The 19,299-nt window shown below is 41.6% G+C and overlaps 1 protein-coding gene across 3 annotated transcripts in view; it reads right to left on the minus strand.

Annotated features, from left to right (window-relative positions):
* Positions 1–2,891: 2,891 nt before the first annotated feature.
* The window catches only part of homer1b (homer scaffold protein 1b), a 28,238-nt gene continuing 11,830 nt past the window's right edge, over positions 2,892–19,299 (minus strand). For 2 of the 3 annotated variants that reach the window (XM_058072017.2, XM_058072015.2), the window contains 6 exons: positions 15,144–15,236; positions 11,217–11,365; positions 5,474–5,630; positions 5,124–5,234; positions 4,974–5,054; positions 2,892–4,898 (listed from right to left, as the gene is read on the minus strand). In XM_058072017.2, the coding sequence (XP_057928000.1) occupies positions 4,707–4,898; positions 4,974–5,054; positions 5,124–5,234; positions 5,474–5,630; positions 11,217–11,365; positions 15,144–15,236 (783 nt within the window). In that variant the 3' untranslated portion in view covers positions 2,892–4,706. Of the gene's footprint in view, positions 4,899–4,973; positions 5,055–5,123; positions 5,235–5,473; positions 5,631–9,399; positions 10,988–11,216; positions 11,366–15,143; positions 15,237–19,299 lie in introns of those variants that run through there. The other variant, XM_058072018.2, reaches the window with a different exon arrangement.

A 19,299-nucleotide genomic window follows, 5' to 3' on the forward strand; every position in this document is an offset into this window, starting at 1 on the left:
TACGGCACTCAAACAACACAACCGAATGCTGCTGTTTTCGAAGAATACACTTGTTTTGCCCTTTTTTTTTTACAACCTTTTCCTGCAATCAAATTAAAAACCTTGCAATGTGCATTTTGAGAGTGCCTGTTTTCACTGATTGGGATTGACTTTGTTCACCAGTCCTCACACGTCAATATCCTGAGGTACTTCTTTAATATCATGAGTTCAAAATTACTTTTAAATAGTCAAAAATATTGCCAGTCCTCTCATACCTTTAAATACAATAATCATACTTACATTATTACCATACATTACAAAACAAGAAAAAAAGGAAAAACTTTGTATCCACTACTGTACAAAGGCATTCATCAACAATTAAGCGTGTTATATTTAAGGATGTTCCGCCTCCCAAGTCCAACATTTGGGTAACATGTTCCACTACATGGGCCTTATTCCGGTGTATTAACCTGTGCAACTAAATAGGTTGAAGTACATGTGCTAGGTACATTATGTGGTTAAAAAGTGTAGTTACACAGTGGAAACAAAGTGCTCAATTAATAATGTGAGTTAGGACCATAAAGGTTGCAGCATCTTGTGTGAGTTTTTAAAAAACATTTTGGAGACTTTTAAAGAAGAAGCCGTTGATTCATAATAATAATAATAATAATCAACCTGGTACATAAGAGTATTGCACTGTTATGCATTTTCAGTATATACTGTATGTCCAAGAGGTTTGCTTACAAAGTACACTCTACAATAACACTTTTTTTCCCCATGGGTTAATACACAACAATAAGTCACTGCAGGGTGTTACTGCATTTGCCTTCCTTTCATTTACACGAGTACAAAGTTGTCATATATGGTTCTTTAATTATACCACTATTATAGCAAGTGTGAGTAAAAAAAAAAAAAAAACTTCAGTGTTCACCCGTAAGGAGTGAAAGAAAACCTGTGGCCTGTATCACTGAGGGTGGAAAGTCACCGACGCACACAATATTGTAGCTAGAACACTCGAGAAGCCCTTCACGATGCACCGCTTTGACCAGCAGGGCTGCCACACAGGTGGACGGTCAACACCAGTACACTTTCTGTTGGTCGGAGGGGATGGAGGTGTTAGATCAGCTGCATTGACGTGTGTGCAGTCCACTTGAAGAAGAAGTACCTGATAAAATGACAATAGAGGTGTTGTACAGAGCCTGTCTGATATTGCTCAGTGTGCATGTGTGTGTGTGTGTGTGTGTGTGTATGTAGGCCTTGATGTTACAGCACAAACACACATGTTATATACAAACACACTAGATGTCTGCTGACGTGCGCTGGAAAGGCACACTTTTAAGCAGAAGGTGAAAAGGTCAGGCCGTGCTGGGGGTCCACACACACACACATACACACACACACACACACACACCACACTGAGTTTGGCAGGAAGACAGCTCAGTTGCCTGCAATGGTGGAAGCAGTCTGGATGCAAGTCACTCTCACGTTCAGCCCCACATACATCCTTCTGAAAATATCAGTGTGGCATGGCTAAATGGGATAAAGCATATCAAGCGGTGGCCATTTTGGATGAGATACAAGTGAGGCAGTGCCCAACCACATCCAGTAGATGACACTGTCATTATACGGATAGCTTGTGTAAATGAATAATAATTGTGTTTAAACTACTCTCCCTGTCCATTTTGAGCGTATGGGGCACCACTGTGCTCCATGTGTGTGAATTAAATGAATTCTGCCTGGCAACAAACATGAATGGATGAAATGAATGAATTTAATTAAAAAAAAATTGTCTGGTAATAAAGGTAATAAGAAACAGAACAGATTGGCAGACCAAAATTTGAAGAAAAAAAGGTCAAAAATTTGAGCAAGAACCAAACCCGAATGATGATGATGAGACAGGGTGAATAAAATAAGCATAATATGGTAAGCATAAAAGCATACCATAGTGTGTTTGCCCCCTTTTCTTATTTTTTTGCATGTTTGTCACACAAAAATTGTTAGTTAATGATTAGCTGAACACAAAAATGCAGTTTTTAAATACAACTTTTTATTATTAAGGGAGAAAAAAAACATCCAAACCTACATGGCCCTGTGTGAAAAAAGTGATTGCGTCCTAAACCTCATAACTGGTTGGGCATCAACTGCAATCAAGCCTTTGATCAAGCCATGATTCTCTTACAGCGCTGTGGAAGGATTTTACCCGACTCATGTTTGCAGGATTGTTGTAATTCAGTCACATTCCGGCATGAACCGCCTTTTTAAGGCAGCTCAACAGGAGTAAGGTCAGGACTTTGATGAGGCCACTCCAGAGTGTGTTTTGGATCTTTGTTGGGTTCAGCTTGAGGTCACGGACCGATGGCGGGACACTCTCCTTTAGGATTTTTTAGTAGACAGCAGAATTCATGGTTCCTTTTATTACAACAAGTATTCCAGGTCCTGAAACAGCAAAACAAGCCCAGACCATCACACTACCACCACCATATTTTACTGTTGGTATGTTGTTTTTCTGAAATGTGGCATTTACTTTTACACCAGATGTAATGGGACTAACACCAGGTCTTGGGGATCATCAAGATGTTTTGTGACAAAATTTAGACAAGCAATCAGTTTTCCACACAGGCCTCGTAGGTTTGGATGTTTTTTTCTCCTTTAATAATAAAAAGTGTCATTTCAAAACTGCATATTATTGTGTTCAGTTGTAATGTCATTGACTAATATTTAAATTTCATCATCTGAAACATGAAATTGTAACAGGAAAGGGGGCAAACACTTTTTCAGACCACTGTAAAAACTACATAAGCGTTCAACTTTTTTGTAAATGTCAAACAAGTTGTAAATGTGGCAGGAGTCCGACAAACTGACTTTCACTTTCGCTTTAGACCACTTGCTTTGGGACCGACTAGGAGCCCAGCAGACTGAAAGGTGCACCTGGTGAAGATCAGTATGACTTTGTGGCTTTTTGTGGCTTTCAGCATCAGAACTACTAGACTGAAAGCAGAACCTATCAAAGGTTCTCATAACATTAGAACTTCCAAAAATTTCTGCGTGGAGTTTGCATGTTCTCCCCGTGCGTGCGTGGGTTTTCTCCTGGTATTCCGGTTTCAACATGCTAGGTTAATTGGTGACTCCAAATTGTCCATAGGTATGAATGTGAGTGTGAATGGTTGTTTGTCTATATGTGCCCTGTGATTGGCTGGCGATTGCCTGTAAGTTAGCTGGGATAGGCTCTAGCATGCCCGCAACCCTCGTGAGGATAAGAAGCGGTATAGGAAATGGATGGATGGAGTCCAATCTTTTTTTTTGGTATATACCATGTCTACAGTATATAACCCAAGAACACAATATTATGTATGCCTTCAAAAATCGGTCAAAATCATCAAAAATGGCTGGCGACCAGTCCAGGGTGTACGTCGCCTCTCACCCGAAGACAGCTGGGATAGGCTCCAGCACCCGTGCGACCCTCGTGAGGATAAGCTGTATAGAAAATGAATGAATGAATGAATAATACTATGACTTGAAAACATGAAATGTCTTTAACATTCCAACTCTGTGCTAGTAAAATGGTAATATTATGAGTCATTTTTCTAAAATATATCTTTTTTCTTGTTATAAGATATTTTTCTCAAAATTTTGACTTTATTTTGTTATGATTGTCTTTCATATTACAAATGTAAAGCAAAAAAATCAATGTCTTTTTCTTTAATATTTCAATTTTATGCTACTAAAATGTTGTTTTCTTGTGAAATAGTGACAATATTTTATTAAATTCCAACTTTTTTACTCAATATTTGTATTTTAATATATTCTTGTAAATTAGTGCTGTCTTTTTATTTAGTTGTCTTGTTAAATGCTATTTTTTAGAATGTGCCACAGGCCACAAATGACCCTCAGTTCTTACTTTGGACAACTTTGTACAACTTCTTTCAGCACTTACGTGACGATTAACAAGGCTATAGTGTTACTTAAGAGATGAACGGTACAGCATTTGAGGTTTTATGACTTCCAAAGGTCCATGTTGCTGTACTTTTCTTGGTATGTGGTGTATCTAGTGTAAGTGGATGGGGCCCCACTCATCTCTCATGTATAAACGCCACTGTCGTTATCAAATAGGATGTGAGAAGTTGTAATTGCCGACAGCTCTGTGTGTCCACACCGGTGGGGGTAGGGGTGGGGGAAGAGAACCAGCGATTTTTTTCTATGTCATTTTGGTGGAGAGTGGCCCTTTAATTCTCGGGGTGCTGTGATGCTTTGCCGCTTCACCGTACTGCCGAGTCACTTTGGATCAACATAGCGAGAGGACAATATTTGAGGACATTTGGCAGCTTCGGCGCAGTTTTCGGAGTCTTAACAGCAATTATTTCCGCATGACTTTCCAGGTTTTATGGGGAGAAGTGAAGAGGGTGATGTGCTGCTGCAAGCTGTGGTGTAGTTTGTAGTTCTCGCAGTCAAACCACAGATGGCACTGAGGCACAGTTCTCATGGAGGAGCAACGTGAGAATGTGTGGGAGTGGGTTGTCTTCAAGCAGAAAGATCACTACAAGCAAGTAGCCAATAGTAGACAAGGCAAAGGTCGCTCATTATCCAAACATGATGTTTGCGAGGGGGACGATGGAAATCAAATTTAGGGGCTCTCGACTTCACCGTGGCCGTGTTGTGGGAGGAACACGGGCCACTTGTTGTGGGTGCTATGGCTCTGTAATGCGGACATGTAGCGGCAGCTCCATCTTTTAGCTGGCCTCCTCTATGAGACGGGCCAGGGTGTCTCTGAGCTCGGTCAGCTCAAAGATCTTGCCATCCAGCAGCTCCAGCAGCGTCCGCAGGCTCTTTCTGAAGTTCTCCTGCTCCTCCTGGTTCTCCTCCAGTCGCTGCTCGGCCCCTGCAAGCTGCTGCTCAAGCACCCGACTGCGAAGCTCCGTCTCCTTTTGAATAAAGAGTCCCCGTTGTTGGCACATTTTGGACATAAAGAGCATCTATTGGAAGGGATGAGGGCTCACCTCGAGTTTCTGGGAGAGGGTATCTTTCTGTTCCATGAGATCATTCATGGTTTCCAATTCTTCTTTTAGTTTTTCCATTTCCTGGGGAGTACAGAAAGATTAAAAGTGTGCACAACATTAAGTTATGTGCTGTTTTGAACACAAACTGACCTCTTCTTTGTCCCTCAGAGTTGCCTCCAGTTCCTCAATGGTTTGGTTGAGTTCTGTCTTCTGGGATTTGATGGCCGGGGTTTGGTTGCTCTGGCATTCAAGCTCTGTCACCTACAAGGACAAACTTGAGAATTCAGAACCACGGCAAGACAGAGCCTCTTTGAAATGTCCTTTAATCATGAACACACGAGCTTCACACTCTTCATCTGAATGCTCACTAGTGCCAACGCTCTTCTCTACTCCAACCCTCTCATCTTGAGCGCTCGGTCTTTGCTCCAAATGTATTCCGCATATTAAAACGACTGAGTCACCTTGTCGTGCATGAAATTAAGCATCGGTGCCCCACTTACTCGTTTGTGTAGCCTCTCGGCCTCCTCCTGGTATGCAGCCAGTTGTTGTTTCCACTGTTTGACGTTGGCGGTGGACTCCAGCAGAGCTGCTGTTAGCTTGGCATTGTTCCCCTTTAGTGCCTCCAACTCAGCCTCCCAGTGCTTTGTCATGGCTGGGCTGTAGGAGACAAGCATGCACGGTGATGATCACTCACTGTGACTTACACACAAAGTACACTCAGGTGCAATCATGACAACTTAACATTACACAGAACAGTCAAAGTCTGCAGGGCTTCTAAGCACCCTCCTATCAACCACGCATCCATCTACTTATCTATTCATCAAATGTCCATGCGCCAATCCACTTATTTATCCATCAAGTACCAATCCATCATCTATGTGTCTACTGCCCATCTGTCACCACCCCCACCATCATCCATCCATCTATGTACATACCGTACCTACCAACCCATCCATCCATCCATCCATCCATGTCATCAAACATCAACCACTCATCCAAAAATTCCTCCATCTATCAGGGCACCCATCCGTCATTCATTTTCTTGTTTAATCATATGTTTAGTATGTGCCAAATGGCCCCCGGGCCGCACTTTGGAGACCCCTGATCTAAAGAAGCAAAGTCTGTAAAATTAAATAATAATAAAAAAATCCAAAAATTGTTACAACTATAATGATGAAAATGGTAATATTAATGATGATTATAATAATGGTGATAATAATAACAATAATAATGGTAATAATGATAAAGATGACAACAATAATGATAATAATAATAACAACAATAATGGTAATAATGATAAAGATGATAACAATAATGATCATAATAATAACAATAATAATGGTAATAATGCTAAAGATGATAACAATAATGATAATGATAATAACAGTAATAATATTACAATGATAATAATAACATGGGAAAACAAGACTGTGGCATGAACATGATTATATGGTGGTGGCAGCATCATGCTGTGGGGATGTTTTTCAGCAGCAGGAACTGGCAGACTAGTCAGGATAGAAGGAAAATGAATGCAGCAATATATAGAGATATCCTGGACGAAAACCTGCTCCAGAGCGCTCTTGACCTCAGTAGACTGGTCATGTACCTTGACCATATAGACAGTAGACATTAGCACACAGCCAAGATCTCAAAAGATTGGCTTCAGAACCACTCCGTGAATGTCCTGGAGTGGCCCAGCCAGAGTCCAGACTTGAATCCGATTGAACATCTCTGGAGAGATCTGAAAATGGCTGTGCACAGACGTCTCCCATCCAACCTGATGGAGCTTGAGACTTATTGCAAAGAAGAATGGGCAAAACTGCCTAAAGATAGGTGTGCTAAACTTGTGGGATCATATTCAAAAAGACTTGAGGCTGTAATTGCTGCCAAAGGTGGATCAACAAAGTATTAAGCAAAGGCTGTGAATACTTATGTAAATGTGATTTTTTTGTTTTCTATTTTTAATAAATTCAAAACATGTCAAAAAAACATTTTTTCACATTGTCATAATGGAGTATTTTGTGTAGAATTTTGAGGTAAGAGATTAATTTAATTCAGTTTGGAATGAGGCTGTAACATGACAAAATGTAGAAAAAGTAAAGCGCTGTGAATACTTTCCGGATGCACTGTATGTATCATCCACAAATCCATTAGTGCATCCATCAGTGCATCCATCCATTCACTGATCCATCAAACACCAACACACCTATCCACATTCATCCATGAATTCATCCATTCGTCAGTGTAACCACGCACACATCAACCCATCCATCAAACACAGACAAAGGCAGCAGTACACATCCAGACTGGAAGCCATTCCACATGATCCTATTTGACACATAGGCTGTAATCTGAGATTATATCCTCAGACGATCAGAAACCTAATCTGATCCAGATCCATGACTGTCATGAGCTCCATGACAGAGAAGATGTATGTGAAAAAGGAAAAAGTTAAAAGATCAGAGTTAGGGATTACCAGTGACAGGACATACTTCCTGCTCCCTCCCATCTCGAACAAAGGTTAGTGGCTTCCAGCATGGATGATGCCAGGCATGTGTCAGCTTCATTCTGAAGCATACAGAATGAAGGCCTGGGGCCCAGATGTGACCCGCCACATCATTTTACAGGGGTACACCCTGGACTGGTCGCCAGCCAATCACAGGGCACATATAGACAAACAACCATTCACACTCACATTCATACCTATGGACAATTTGGAGTCGCCAATTAACCTAGCATGTTTTTGGAATGTGGGAGGAAACCGGAGTACCCGGAGAAAACCCACGCATGCACGGGGAGAACATGCAAACTCCACACAGAGATGGCCGAGGGAGGAATTGAACCCTGGTCTGCTAGCTGTGAGGTCTGCGCGCTAACCACTAGACTGCCGTGCGATAATATTATGAGGTTATATTCACATATATTGTTAGTCACAGGGCAGCCATAACTGCAACGTGGCCCTCAATGAAAACAAGTTGGACACCCCTGCTGTGGTGATTCCTTAAAAGACACAAAAGAAATCTTAAGCAGTGTCTGTGTATGACCACAAATGTACCGTTCTATTTTGTTCATCCGACACGCACACATCCACAGTACACAGATACGTGCAACTGCACCATTCCACAACTCCCACTCAGTGAAAAAATCCCAGATCTAATTCACTCAACACTCCTACGGCGCCTTCACTTCTTACACAACAGCCGCCCCCTCTAGGAGTGTGAGTGTGTCTGTGTGTGTTTGTGCGTGTGACGTATAGGAGGGAGACGACACCGCATCCTACACATATGAACTGACACACACACACACACACACACACACATATGCTGTCACCAAGCACGTCAATGTATAAACTCCACACAGTCTCTCTGCTCTGAGAGCAGTAGAGCAGGCGAGACGTGAAGAAGTGAAGATGGAAGAGATGAACGGCAGAAGGTGAAGCAAAAAGGAGAGCGCCCGACACCGGAGGATGAATTTTGGACAATGCAGAAGTGCATGTGGACGGTAAGTTAGCTTTCTGAACTGCTTAAGGACTGTTTTCATTGTGTACTTGCTTTGTTGCTTACGCTGTTATGAGGTAAGAAAATTATTGTTTTCATGTGTTTCATCTTAAATTAAAATAAAAAATCCATCTTATGTGTGCAGTGTCACCCCAGACATGTTTCAAATTTGACTATTCCATTTTTTGTGACTCTTTTCCCCCACTTAAGTTTGAACATTTTTTACAAATCAGTTCAGACTGTTCATGCTTTGTTCACATTTCAGATACTTTACGGCATAACTCCTGAATAAACCATCACCGCTGTTTTGTGTTTCACTAGAATTCCCCTCAAAAGGATCAATGTCAAGTTGTGTGAGCTTTTTTTTTCTGCACACGTACCCTGACGTTGCAGCATCGTCAGGGTGCTTCTTCCCCCTCACTGAGCAAGGAGAAGAAGCAGTTGCCATGGCAGCAGTGGAGGAAGGCACTTGTGGCATCGTGACGTCGGGCATACGCAACGCCTCCGTTCACTCAAGATTATCAAAAAGAATAAAAAAAAAAAACGTCCACCTCCTCCATCACTATTGAAACCAGCAGTCACCCAAAGACAAGGAAGACCCCTCTAAAGGGTCTTCCGTCCAGAAAATCATTCCAAACAAGTGGATTGATGAGCTGCCTAATGCATCCAGAGATGTGAAAGCTGTCAGCCCCCGCTTGCTGCCTCTGCCCTTTTCACCCACACACAGCGGCCCACACTTGCATACACTAACACACTGCAGAGATAAACCCTCATCTCATTCCACACACATGCACATCAGCACCGCATGAGTGCTGGCTTATACATGGAGGTGCAAGACAAAGTATAGAAATTAAATACAGATTTATTTTCCGACATAGCCATCGATCTGCAGACAATTGTGAATACATTTAAGTCAGGGGGAAGCTGATTTTCTTTGTAGACTTTATATCTAATACAGAGCAGTGATTACTGTGTACTAATAAACTTGACTTAAACCTTACAAGTGTTGTTTTACAGTCATTTCTTTCATATCTATAGTTTGCCATTCCAACAGATGATTCATTCATTCATCCATTTTCTAAAGCTTATCCTCACGAGGGTCGCGGGGGTGCTGGAGCCTATCCCAGCTGTCTTCGGGCGAGAGGCGGGGTACCAATCACAGGGCACATATAAACAAACAATTGTGCCCTTTGAATTCTGCCTAGCAACAGGTGACAAAATAGATTCCAAACTGTCTAAAACTAGCTTTTTGCTAGAAATTACACAAGAAAGACTGAGAAGAAGGAGAATATAAATTATTTTTTTCCCTTAATTAGAAATAGTGATAGTAATTCCCAGCCCGACGTCACCCAGTCAACAAATAAAGATTTATAATAACTCACCAAGTTAAATGTTATGAAGTTAAATGAATAAAAAATACATTATAAATCAAAATATATATATTATTTGTGCCATTTATAAAGCACACCAGACCAGCAAAAGAGAGTATGTGTCTTACCTATGTGGTTGGTGCCCAACTTTAATTTTTCCTATAAAAGTGCTCCTGACACGCTAAAATAATGTAAAAAGACAGCTATGGTTTTGTGTATGATTCTAAAGAGAAAAAAGATTGTGCTTGTTACATCCACGCTTGCCATGGCAAGTGCCAGTGTCTCCCACGCACACAGCATTAATGGACGCACACACACACACACACACGCACACACCTCGCTACAAGCAGCCCTCATTGCACACAGCTTCTCTGTAGCCATGAAGAATTCATGATGGAGCGCCGGGAATTTCGAAGCATTTGCACTTATGCTTGCCCTTCAAAGATTTTAAATCCATTTAGAAAAATAGCACTAAAGTCACACCTCCAACACCGACTTTCATATGAAAGAAATTAATGATCAAGTAGTAAAGGATGGAGTGATTTATTTAATTCAAATTGAGTGGCATGGGATTACAGAGATTTCAAATAAAAAAGATGTGACAGTTTTGGAAGCTTGAATTTATTGTAAATGTTTAGTGTGTTGGTCTTCCTATTTGTCCACCACCCACTCCTTGTATTATGTTATATAAATCCTGAAAAACACGTCATCAACACCTTTATGGACATGAACCTCACAAATGCACCTCATTTAAATACTCAAACGTGGCTTTGAGAACAGTCTCCATATGGATTTAACACAAACAATCTAATCTGTTGCAAAAAGGAACAACGCAACAGTAGCATGCAAATACACACATTATTAGATTTCACTTGCATGGGAAATTATTGCACTGCATTTGGCAAACATACAAAGAAACATCTATCAAAAATCATGCTTAAATTTGACAGATTCTCTCATCGTCACATATTCAGTGACAAAGAAAACGTGTTCAATCAATGCACCCAAATGTCACCATGTCAAAGTCATGGCATGCATATTTGTAAGCAGCCTGATAATACTATTGTGTGTACAGTTGCAGTGGTCAGGCCTGTAATGACAGCAATGTAATCAGAAAGAGCAGACCCGACAAGTCTTAAACTGCTCCCTAAAGAGGAAAGACATGAGAAAGCAGTGATGAATAGAGGGAGAACAGCACCGCCGTGCTGACATGGCAACTAAATAAATAAAAATACACATTTATTGGCGCATACAAGCAAAGAGGCAGGAGGGGGAAAAAAAAAGAGCACGCACATTGTGTGCTTCAGGCTGACGAGACAGAAAGTAGAGCACCTGCGTCTTGTGCAACATGGCGGACACCAGCGTGGGCGACATACCTATGAGTGAAAGCCAGCGCGTTCTGGGACGGTTCTGGTCTGGAGTCCGAGTTTGGGGTCGTGTCACAGATTTCGTCTGTGCCGTTCATGTTTTCCATGGGTGGAGTCACAGGGGTCAAAGGTGATGACAGCTCCCCAGCTGGAGACTCCTGGAGGGGAAATAAGTGTTGTGCTGTGATCAACTACGCAGATCAATAGCATCCTTCAATTGTTCATCATTCTGTTACAATCAGGTTGCAATAATGAGGTCCACTGACACATAGGCATTCATTTTCTACCGCTTATACTCACGAGGGTCTCGGGGGTGCTGGAGCCTATCCCAGCAAGGTATACCCTGGACTGGTCGCCAGCCAATCACAGCATTACCCAATATAGTATCCCATAATAAGACTAAATTAGCCATTTAAAACATAAATAAGACTCATGTGTGTTGCTATAAATGTGTTGCAGCACTAGAAAAGCAGAGTGCCATGTGGACAGGAAGTGACATCGGGGGTTCATATGAGTACAGATGCAAGAGTACGAGGGATTTCTATTAGGGATGATTGTTCCAGTTGTGGCGGCACGGCAGACGAGTGGTTAGTGCGGAGACCTCACAGCTAGGAGACCATGGTTCAATTCCACCCTCGGCCATCTCTGTGTGGAGTTTGCATGTTCTCCCCGTGCATGCGTGGGTTTTCTCTGGGTACTCCGGTTTCCTCCCACATTCCAAAAACAGGCTAGGTTGATTAGCGACTCCAATATGTGCCCTGTGATTGGCTGGCGACCAGTTCGGGGTGTACCCCGCCTCTCGCCTGAAGACAGCTGGGATAGGCTCCAGCACCACCCGCGACCCTCGTGAGGAAAAAGCGGTAGAAAATGAATGAATGAATGAATGTTCCAGTTGTGAGATAATTCAAACCTGCAATAAAAGCCTGTTGGTCCAGCAATCAAGTCTGGTGCTTGTGTATCCCACCATTAACATTACTGACCAGTGTAGAATACAACATATAATTCACAATGTCTTTGAAAGCATCTACTGAATGCCTTATATTTGTATTATAATTAATCTTATGATTATTTGAGACATTAATCAGTTCAATATGCATATTTTTGGACTAATAATAGGCAGCATTCAACCGTGTAAACAGCATACAGTATGCTAACCAGATGGCCCCAAGGTTATCATGGTGGCCACACAGTCATGAGATCTGGAAAGGTTGAGATTAGTTCTCACAAACAGTGAGCTGGAGCCTATCCCAGCTGACTTTGGGTGAGACCGCTAACCAGTCAATGACAGGGCACAGACAGACAACACAACCACTCACACTCACATTCGCTCCTATAGACAATTTAGAGTCTTCATGCATGTTTTGGGGATGTGGGAGAAAGCTGGAATACCCGGATAAAACCAACACAGGCACAGGGACAACATGCACATTTCACATAGAAATGTTTTCCCACTGAGATTCTCCTAAACGTGAAGCAGATGTGCTAACCACTACACCACCAGGCTGCCTACACAATGCATGATTGTTATTTTATTGCACACATATGCACAATTTACATCAATGTATACAGAATACAGGACAACAATGTATTAAAAAATATGGAGCAACAATCTCTCGGGTATTTTATTATAGCAACTGGCAAAGAAAGTGAGAGAAGCTCATAAATGAATCATCGTTCCCATATACATAAATACTTCACTTGGGAAATGATGGATGTGTGTGTGTGTGCACATGTGAGGCTGCCTCTCACACTGATGAACTTTTTATGAGCACTTGCACATGCTGATAGGTCGTTAAATTGCTCACTATAACACTAGGAACATAGAAGAAATGCACCTTATCTTTATGTTCCATACAAGCAGCGAGACAAATCATTTAAATGGTGCAGATACAGTACATGAAACAAAGCTATTAGGACTTAAGGCTGGGTGCACAATGGCTTTGCTTGTGCATCCCGAACAGGCAAAAAGGAAGTCGGAGATAAGAGGCAGATTATGTTTCATGTTACACTTCCCGCTCCTCATTCAAAGTGGTGGAGCTCCATTGGGCTTTGGCTTAAAGGGGGCATCATGTCACATACACATCTTGTTTTTTTATTATCATGGAAATTTTTCATGTAGCAACTCCCTCCACTTTCACTACAATGATGTAACGGTGGCCAGAACGGGGCTGTCCACCTCCTAAAAAACAGTGTCATGAATAAATTGTTCCAGACCAGCAAGGGTCAGGACGTCTAGTTTCAATAATGACCACACATGAAGCCTGTTAACGACATTTAAATATTTATCTGGAGAATCTCCTGTGAAACACTCTCACCCCCCCCCCCACAAGCTTATATAACATACTGTAAAAACCTCATCTATAGGCTACTTATGATGCACAAAAGCTTTGCTGCTTTCAGTTTATGAATATAAAGTTGCCAGTCTATTATGCTGAGTTAAGAGGCAAACATTCTCCACGGACAATAGTGGTAGAGCTTTAGGGAAGCACTGTCAAGCAAGGAACCATATTTGGTTACTTACAGTAAGTGAGAATGGACGCCACACACTCAACATGACCCTGCTCTTTAAACACATGATAACCCGCACATAAACGTTCAAATCTTCCAGATTCTTCCAGATTCTGCACTATTTCTGCTTCTGACCCAAACATCTGCTTAGTAGTCCAAAATTTAAATGGTGAACAATGAACAGGGCGGCACAGCGGCCGAGTGGTTAGCACGCATACCTCACAGCTAGGAGACCAGGGTTCAATTCCACCCTCGACCATCTCTGTGTGGAGTTTGCATGTTCTCCCTGTGCTTGCGTGGGTTTTCTCCGGGTACTCCGGTTTCCTCCCACATTCCAAAAACATGCTAGGTTAATTGGCGACTCCAAATTGTCCATAGGTATGAATGTGAGTGTGAATGGTTGTTTGTCTTTATGTGCCCTGTGACTGGCTGGTGACCAGTCCGGGGTGTACCCCGCCTCTCGCCCGAAGACAGCTGGAATAGGCTCCAGCACCCCCGCAACCCTCATGAGGAAAAGCGGTAGAAAATGAATGAATGAACAATGAACATGAACTATTCATATTTACACTGTGTGAACTGTACTTTGAACTATTTCACGAGAACTATGAACTGCTTCTCACAACACTGCTTCTCACCTTATCTTTAAGGGAGAGCCCAACCACCCTAAAGAGAAGAAACTCATTTCGGTCACTATCCAAATCTGGGTGAGGGTAGGATCCGAGATGGACCGTTAAAGTGTGAGCTTTGAATTTCGGCTTAGCTTTCTTTTCAACCCAATGAACCAATGTAGAGTCCACATCACTGCAGACGACACAACCAATCAAAGTCTAATGTAAAACTAGGACTATTTTATTTTTTGATGAAAAAGTCACTATGAGTAAACTACCATAATAATGAAAACATACACATGTACAAAAACATCCCATTTGTTTGTTTTGCATTTTGATGCTCTACATACAACCTCCTTAAGATCAAACAGTGCAAAATATACATTTTGATCAGGAGTTTCTATAGGCGAACCAAAAAAATCCTTCATTTTTACTTTATTCAAACTCATATTTTTCAGTGTCAGTGGCACTTACACAGATGATGTCTTTGGGATATAAAATGCAGCCTTCCAAAGAGCCCCCAAAAATGCCTACAAGCAGTTGAAGAACAGCTTTACATTTACTTTGGGCATGCCTTTTTAGGCCATTTAACCTTGCTTCTTCCTACTCCTTTGGATATGTGGAACTCTGAAATGATTATGTGATTCCATTCCATTGTAACCTGATGTTCAAATAAAATTAAACCATTACCATTACCTGGGAAAAAACATATGGCTCTACTGCTTTATAGTGGGGAGTGTGATGTAACCAAATACAGGATGGTTGTAATGTTAGGTTGAGAATGGTTTTGGTTCTGACAATGTATAATCACTGACAATACCTGTGACGGTGATGTGGCCATTTCCATCTTTTCTTGACTTTTCTCTTTTGCGAGGCGTGCTGCTTCTTTATACTCGGCAAACTTCTCTGCAAACTGGAAACACAAAGCACAGAAGACAGAATTCAGTCAAATTGAAAAAAAATGGAATGGTGTAATCACACCCTCCCACAAAACACAGCACACCACACGGTGAAAATCAGTGTGTAATAGCTCAAGTATAAAGTCAAGGGCGGGATAGGCAGAAACTCTTGTTGCCAATAATGACCTGAAGATGAACTTGGAGAAGTCCCTCGCCATTAATACCACCACAGAAACATGAGCTAACTAGGCCACTGCTGACAACATTTCTGTTACACAGATGCACACAGACTGCAAAGCACCATTGTTATAACCATCAAGGTGGTTAAATGGCCATTTTATTTGTTAGTTTTCAGTATCATACTAAAAAAAACTAAACAATGGGAGCAATGGGAGAGATTTACCCACCTAAAGTTTCCATACTTTATTTACCTTTTGCACATTTGGTAATTAATGAGGTTTTAAGTAGAGCTACAATATGCAAACGCAAGAAGGGGGAGTGTGACAAAAAGCATAATTTATTGAAAACAAAATAAATGAAAGAGTCTGTTTATCAGCTGATCAAAAGTTTAAGACCATCGCTCCAAAAATTACAAAAAACAGAAGAAAAAACAACATCTCAGTAGGACTGAGTAGTGATGAGTCGCTCCACCACACTTCAAAAATTGGTTTGGGTATGCTTGATACGAGTGTTTCCTGGACGATATTGGGAACATTGCTCCAAGTGGTGAAGATGGCTTCACAAAGGCCATCAACTGTCAGGAACTGATGGCCATTTTCATAAACTTCCTTTGACACCCATCACCAAATGTTCTCTATGGGATTTAAACCAGGGGAACATGCAGGATGGTCCAAAAGAGTGACATTATTTTCCCTGAAGAAGTCCTTGGTCAAGCGAGCATTGTGAACTGCGTTGTTCAGTTGAAAAACCCAACTGTTAGCACACAGACGAGGGCCTTCAGTCAAGAAGGATGCGACATCAGCACGTAACCCTCCGCCATTTGACGACCCTGCACCACCTGAAGCTCTAGGGTTCCACCAAATGAAAAAGCACCCCCTCCACTGTGCCGGGTAGAAAACATTTCCTTGTCATGCCAGTAACATTGGAAGCCATCTATATGACTGATAACTGGCAGAGCTCCAGACTTTCTTTTAAGATGTATAGCAAAGCCTGTTTTGTTTTGGGGGGTTTTCAAATTGTCTGCCGTGAAGTGTTACACATATACACAGGGTGGGCTCATCTACTTGGAAGCATGTCGGAGATAGTGTCAGAGAAGATACGTAGACGGAGAAGATAGATTTTTCTCATGTGTGTTCCATTACTGTACATGATTAAAAAGTCACTTTTGCACAATAGGGGACCTTTAATTTCAAAGTGAATAATGCACAGTACCCAATGACAAAACTCAAATGCGCATAGGGTGGGTATCAATTTGGTGCAGTTCCAAATAGGGACTGGTCTAATGAGTTCCTAATGAGTGTCTTGTCCTCAACTTGTCAGAAGCTTTGATTTGTTTTATTATGGAATAGAAGCATTCATCCTTTCCTAAGTGGGGAGCATAGAAGAAAATCTAAACAGTGACATGACAGGCAGCACTACAGCACATATTTCAAATGTCCCTTTCTAAATATTGAACTTTATTCCTGTGCTCCTAACTGAGTGCTTTGCTCAAATTCAATATACAGTCAAGCTGAGCACTGGTTGCTTTTAAAAATGTAACTAACATGTCTGCTGGAACTGGTCTCAGGTCTGCCATTATTAGAGAGGCAGCAAGTAACTCAATAGTATTGGACTTGGGTGTAATAGGATAGCTCTTTTGAACGCAAATTACATTGGTTTTAAGGGGTGCACTTTAGGTGTGCTATACACATATGTGATATATATATATATATATATATAGGTATGAATGTGAGTGTGAATGGTTGTTTGTCTACATGTGCCCTGTGATTGGCTGGCGACCAGTCCAGGGTGTACCCCGCCTCTCGCCCAAAGACAGCTGGGATAGGCTCCAGCACCCCCGCGACCCTCGTGAGGACAAAGCGAAACAAAACAAAAAAATCACATTTACATAAGTATTTACAGCATTTGCCATGAAGCTCAAAATTGAGCTCAGGTGCATCTTTTTTCCACTGATCATCCTTGAGATCTTTCTACAGCTTAATTGGAGTCCACCTGCAGTAAATTCAGTTGATTGGACATGATTTGGAAATATAATAACTGTCTATATAAGGTCCCACAGTTGACTGTGCATGTCAGAGCACAAACACCAAGCATGAAGTCAAAAGAACTGTCTGTAGACCTGCGAGACAGGATTGTCTTGAGGCACAAATCTGGGGAAGGATACAGAAAAAATTCTGCTGCTTTGAAGGTCCCAATGAGCACAGTGGCCTCCATTATTCCTAAATGGAAGACGTTTGGAACCACCAGGACTCTTCCTAGAGCTGGCCGACCTTCTAAACTGAGCAATCGGGGAAGAAGGGCCTTAGTCAGGGAGGTGACCAAGGCCCCGATGGTCACTCTGTCAGAGCTCCAGCGTTCCTCTGTGGAGAGAGGAGAGCCTTCCAGAAGGACAACCATCTCTGCAGCACTCCACCAATCAGGCCTGTATGGTAGAGTGGCCAGACGAAAGCCACTCCTTAGTAAAAGGAACATGGCAGCCCGTCTGGAATTTGCCAAAAAGCACCTGAATGACTCTCAGACCATGAGAAACAAAATTCTCTGGTCTGATGAGACAAAGATTGAACTCTTTGGTGTGAATGCCAGGCGCCATGTTTGGAGGAAACCAGGCACTGCTCATCACCAGGCCAATACCATCCCTACAGTGAAGCATGGTGGTGGCAGCATCATGCTGTGGGGATGTTTTTCAGCAGCAGGAACTGGCAGACTAGTCAGGATAGAAGGAAAATGAATGCAGCAATATATAGAGATATCCTGGATGAAAACCTGCTCCAGAGCACTCTTGACCTCAGTAGACTGGTCATGTACCTTGACCATATAGACAGTAGACATTAGCACACAGCCAAGATCTCAAAAGATTGGCTTCAGAACCACTCCGTGAATGTCCTGGAGTGGCCCAGCCAAAGTCCAGACTTGAATCCGATCGAACATCTCTGGAGAGATCTGAAAATGGCTGTGCACAGACGTCTCCCATCCAACCTGATGGAGCTTGAGACTTATTGCAAAGAAGAATGGGCAAAACTGCCTAAAGATAGGTGTGCTAAACTTGTGGGATCATATTCAAAAAGACTTGAGGCTGTAATTGCTGCCAAAGGTGGATCAACAAAGTATTAAGCAAAGGCTGTGAATACTTATGTAAATGTGATTTTTTTGTTTTCTATTTTTAATAAATTCAAAACATGTTAAAAAAAAAACTTTTGGAGTATTTTGTGTAGAATTTTGAGGTAAGAGATTAATTTAATTCAGTTTGGAATGAGGCTGTAACATGACAAAATGTAGAAAAAGTGAAGCGCTGTGAATACTTTCCGGATGCACTGTATATATGTATATACCTTTTTATACATGCAGCACATATTTTAAATTATAAAATGCTTGTAAAGCAGAAAATGGGTTTAAATTTTGGAGACTTGAGAAGAAGTTTTGCTAATGTAATGTGCTATGCAAGTCATTTTAGTGTATTAGTAATTGGAAATAACAATCAATTTAGGTTCCTGCAACTTGTTTCTTGTAATACTTTCATGTTTTATGTTGAGTGTTGAGTATTATAGTTAGATAACCAATATGTGGATTAGTTTTTGGTGATGTCTGACCTTGACTTTGACCCTAAAAGACCTCCCAAGGTTAAAGTTCACCAATCGTCAAGTCAAAAATCCAGGTACAACAAATCACATTGAGTCATACACTAAATGTTTGGATACACTTTGTGTACTACACAATGTAGGAAGCTACAGCACAACATTTCATGAATTAAAAGGAACTGTATCCATTTCCTGTTCCGCTTGTTCTCACTATAGGGTATGCCGGAGCCTATCCCAGCTGTCCTCAGGCGAGGGGTGTGGTACACCATGGTATATTAAACAGTGTGAAAGCAATTAGTTGAAAGCAATGAGTAGTGTTTAA

This window comes from Doryrhamphus excisus, linkage group LG3, assembly GCF_037039965.1.
Source record: "Doryrhamphus excisus strain RoL-2023G ecotype Guam linkage group LG3, RoL_Dexc_Guam_v1.1, whole genome shotgun sequence".
NCBI classification, from domain to species: Eukaryota; Metazoa; Chordata; class Actinopteri; order Syngnathiformes; family Syngnathidae; genus Doryrhamphus; species Doryrhamphus excisus.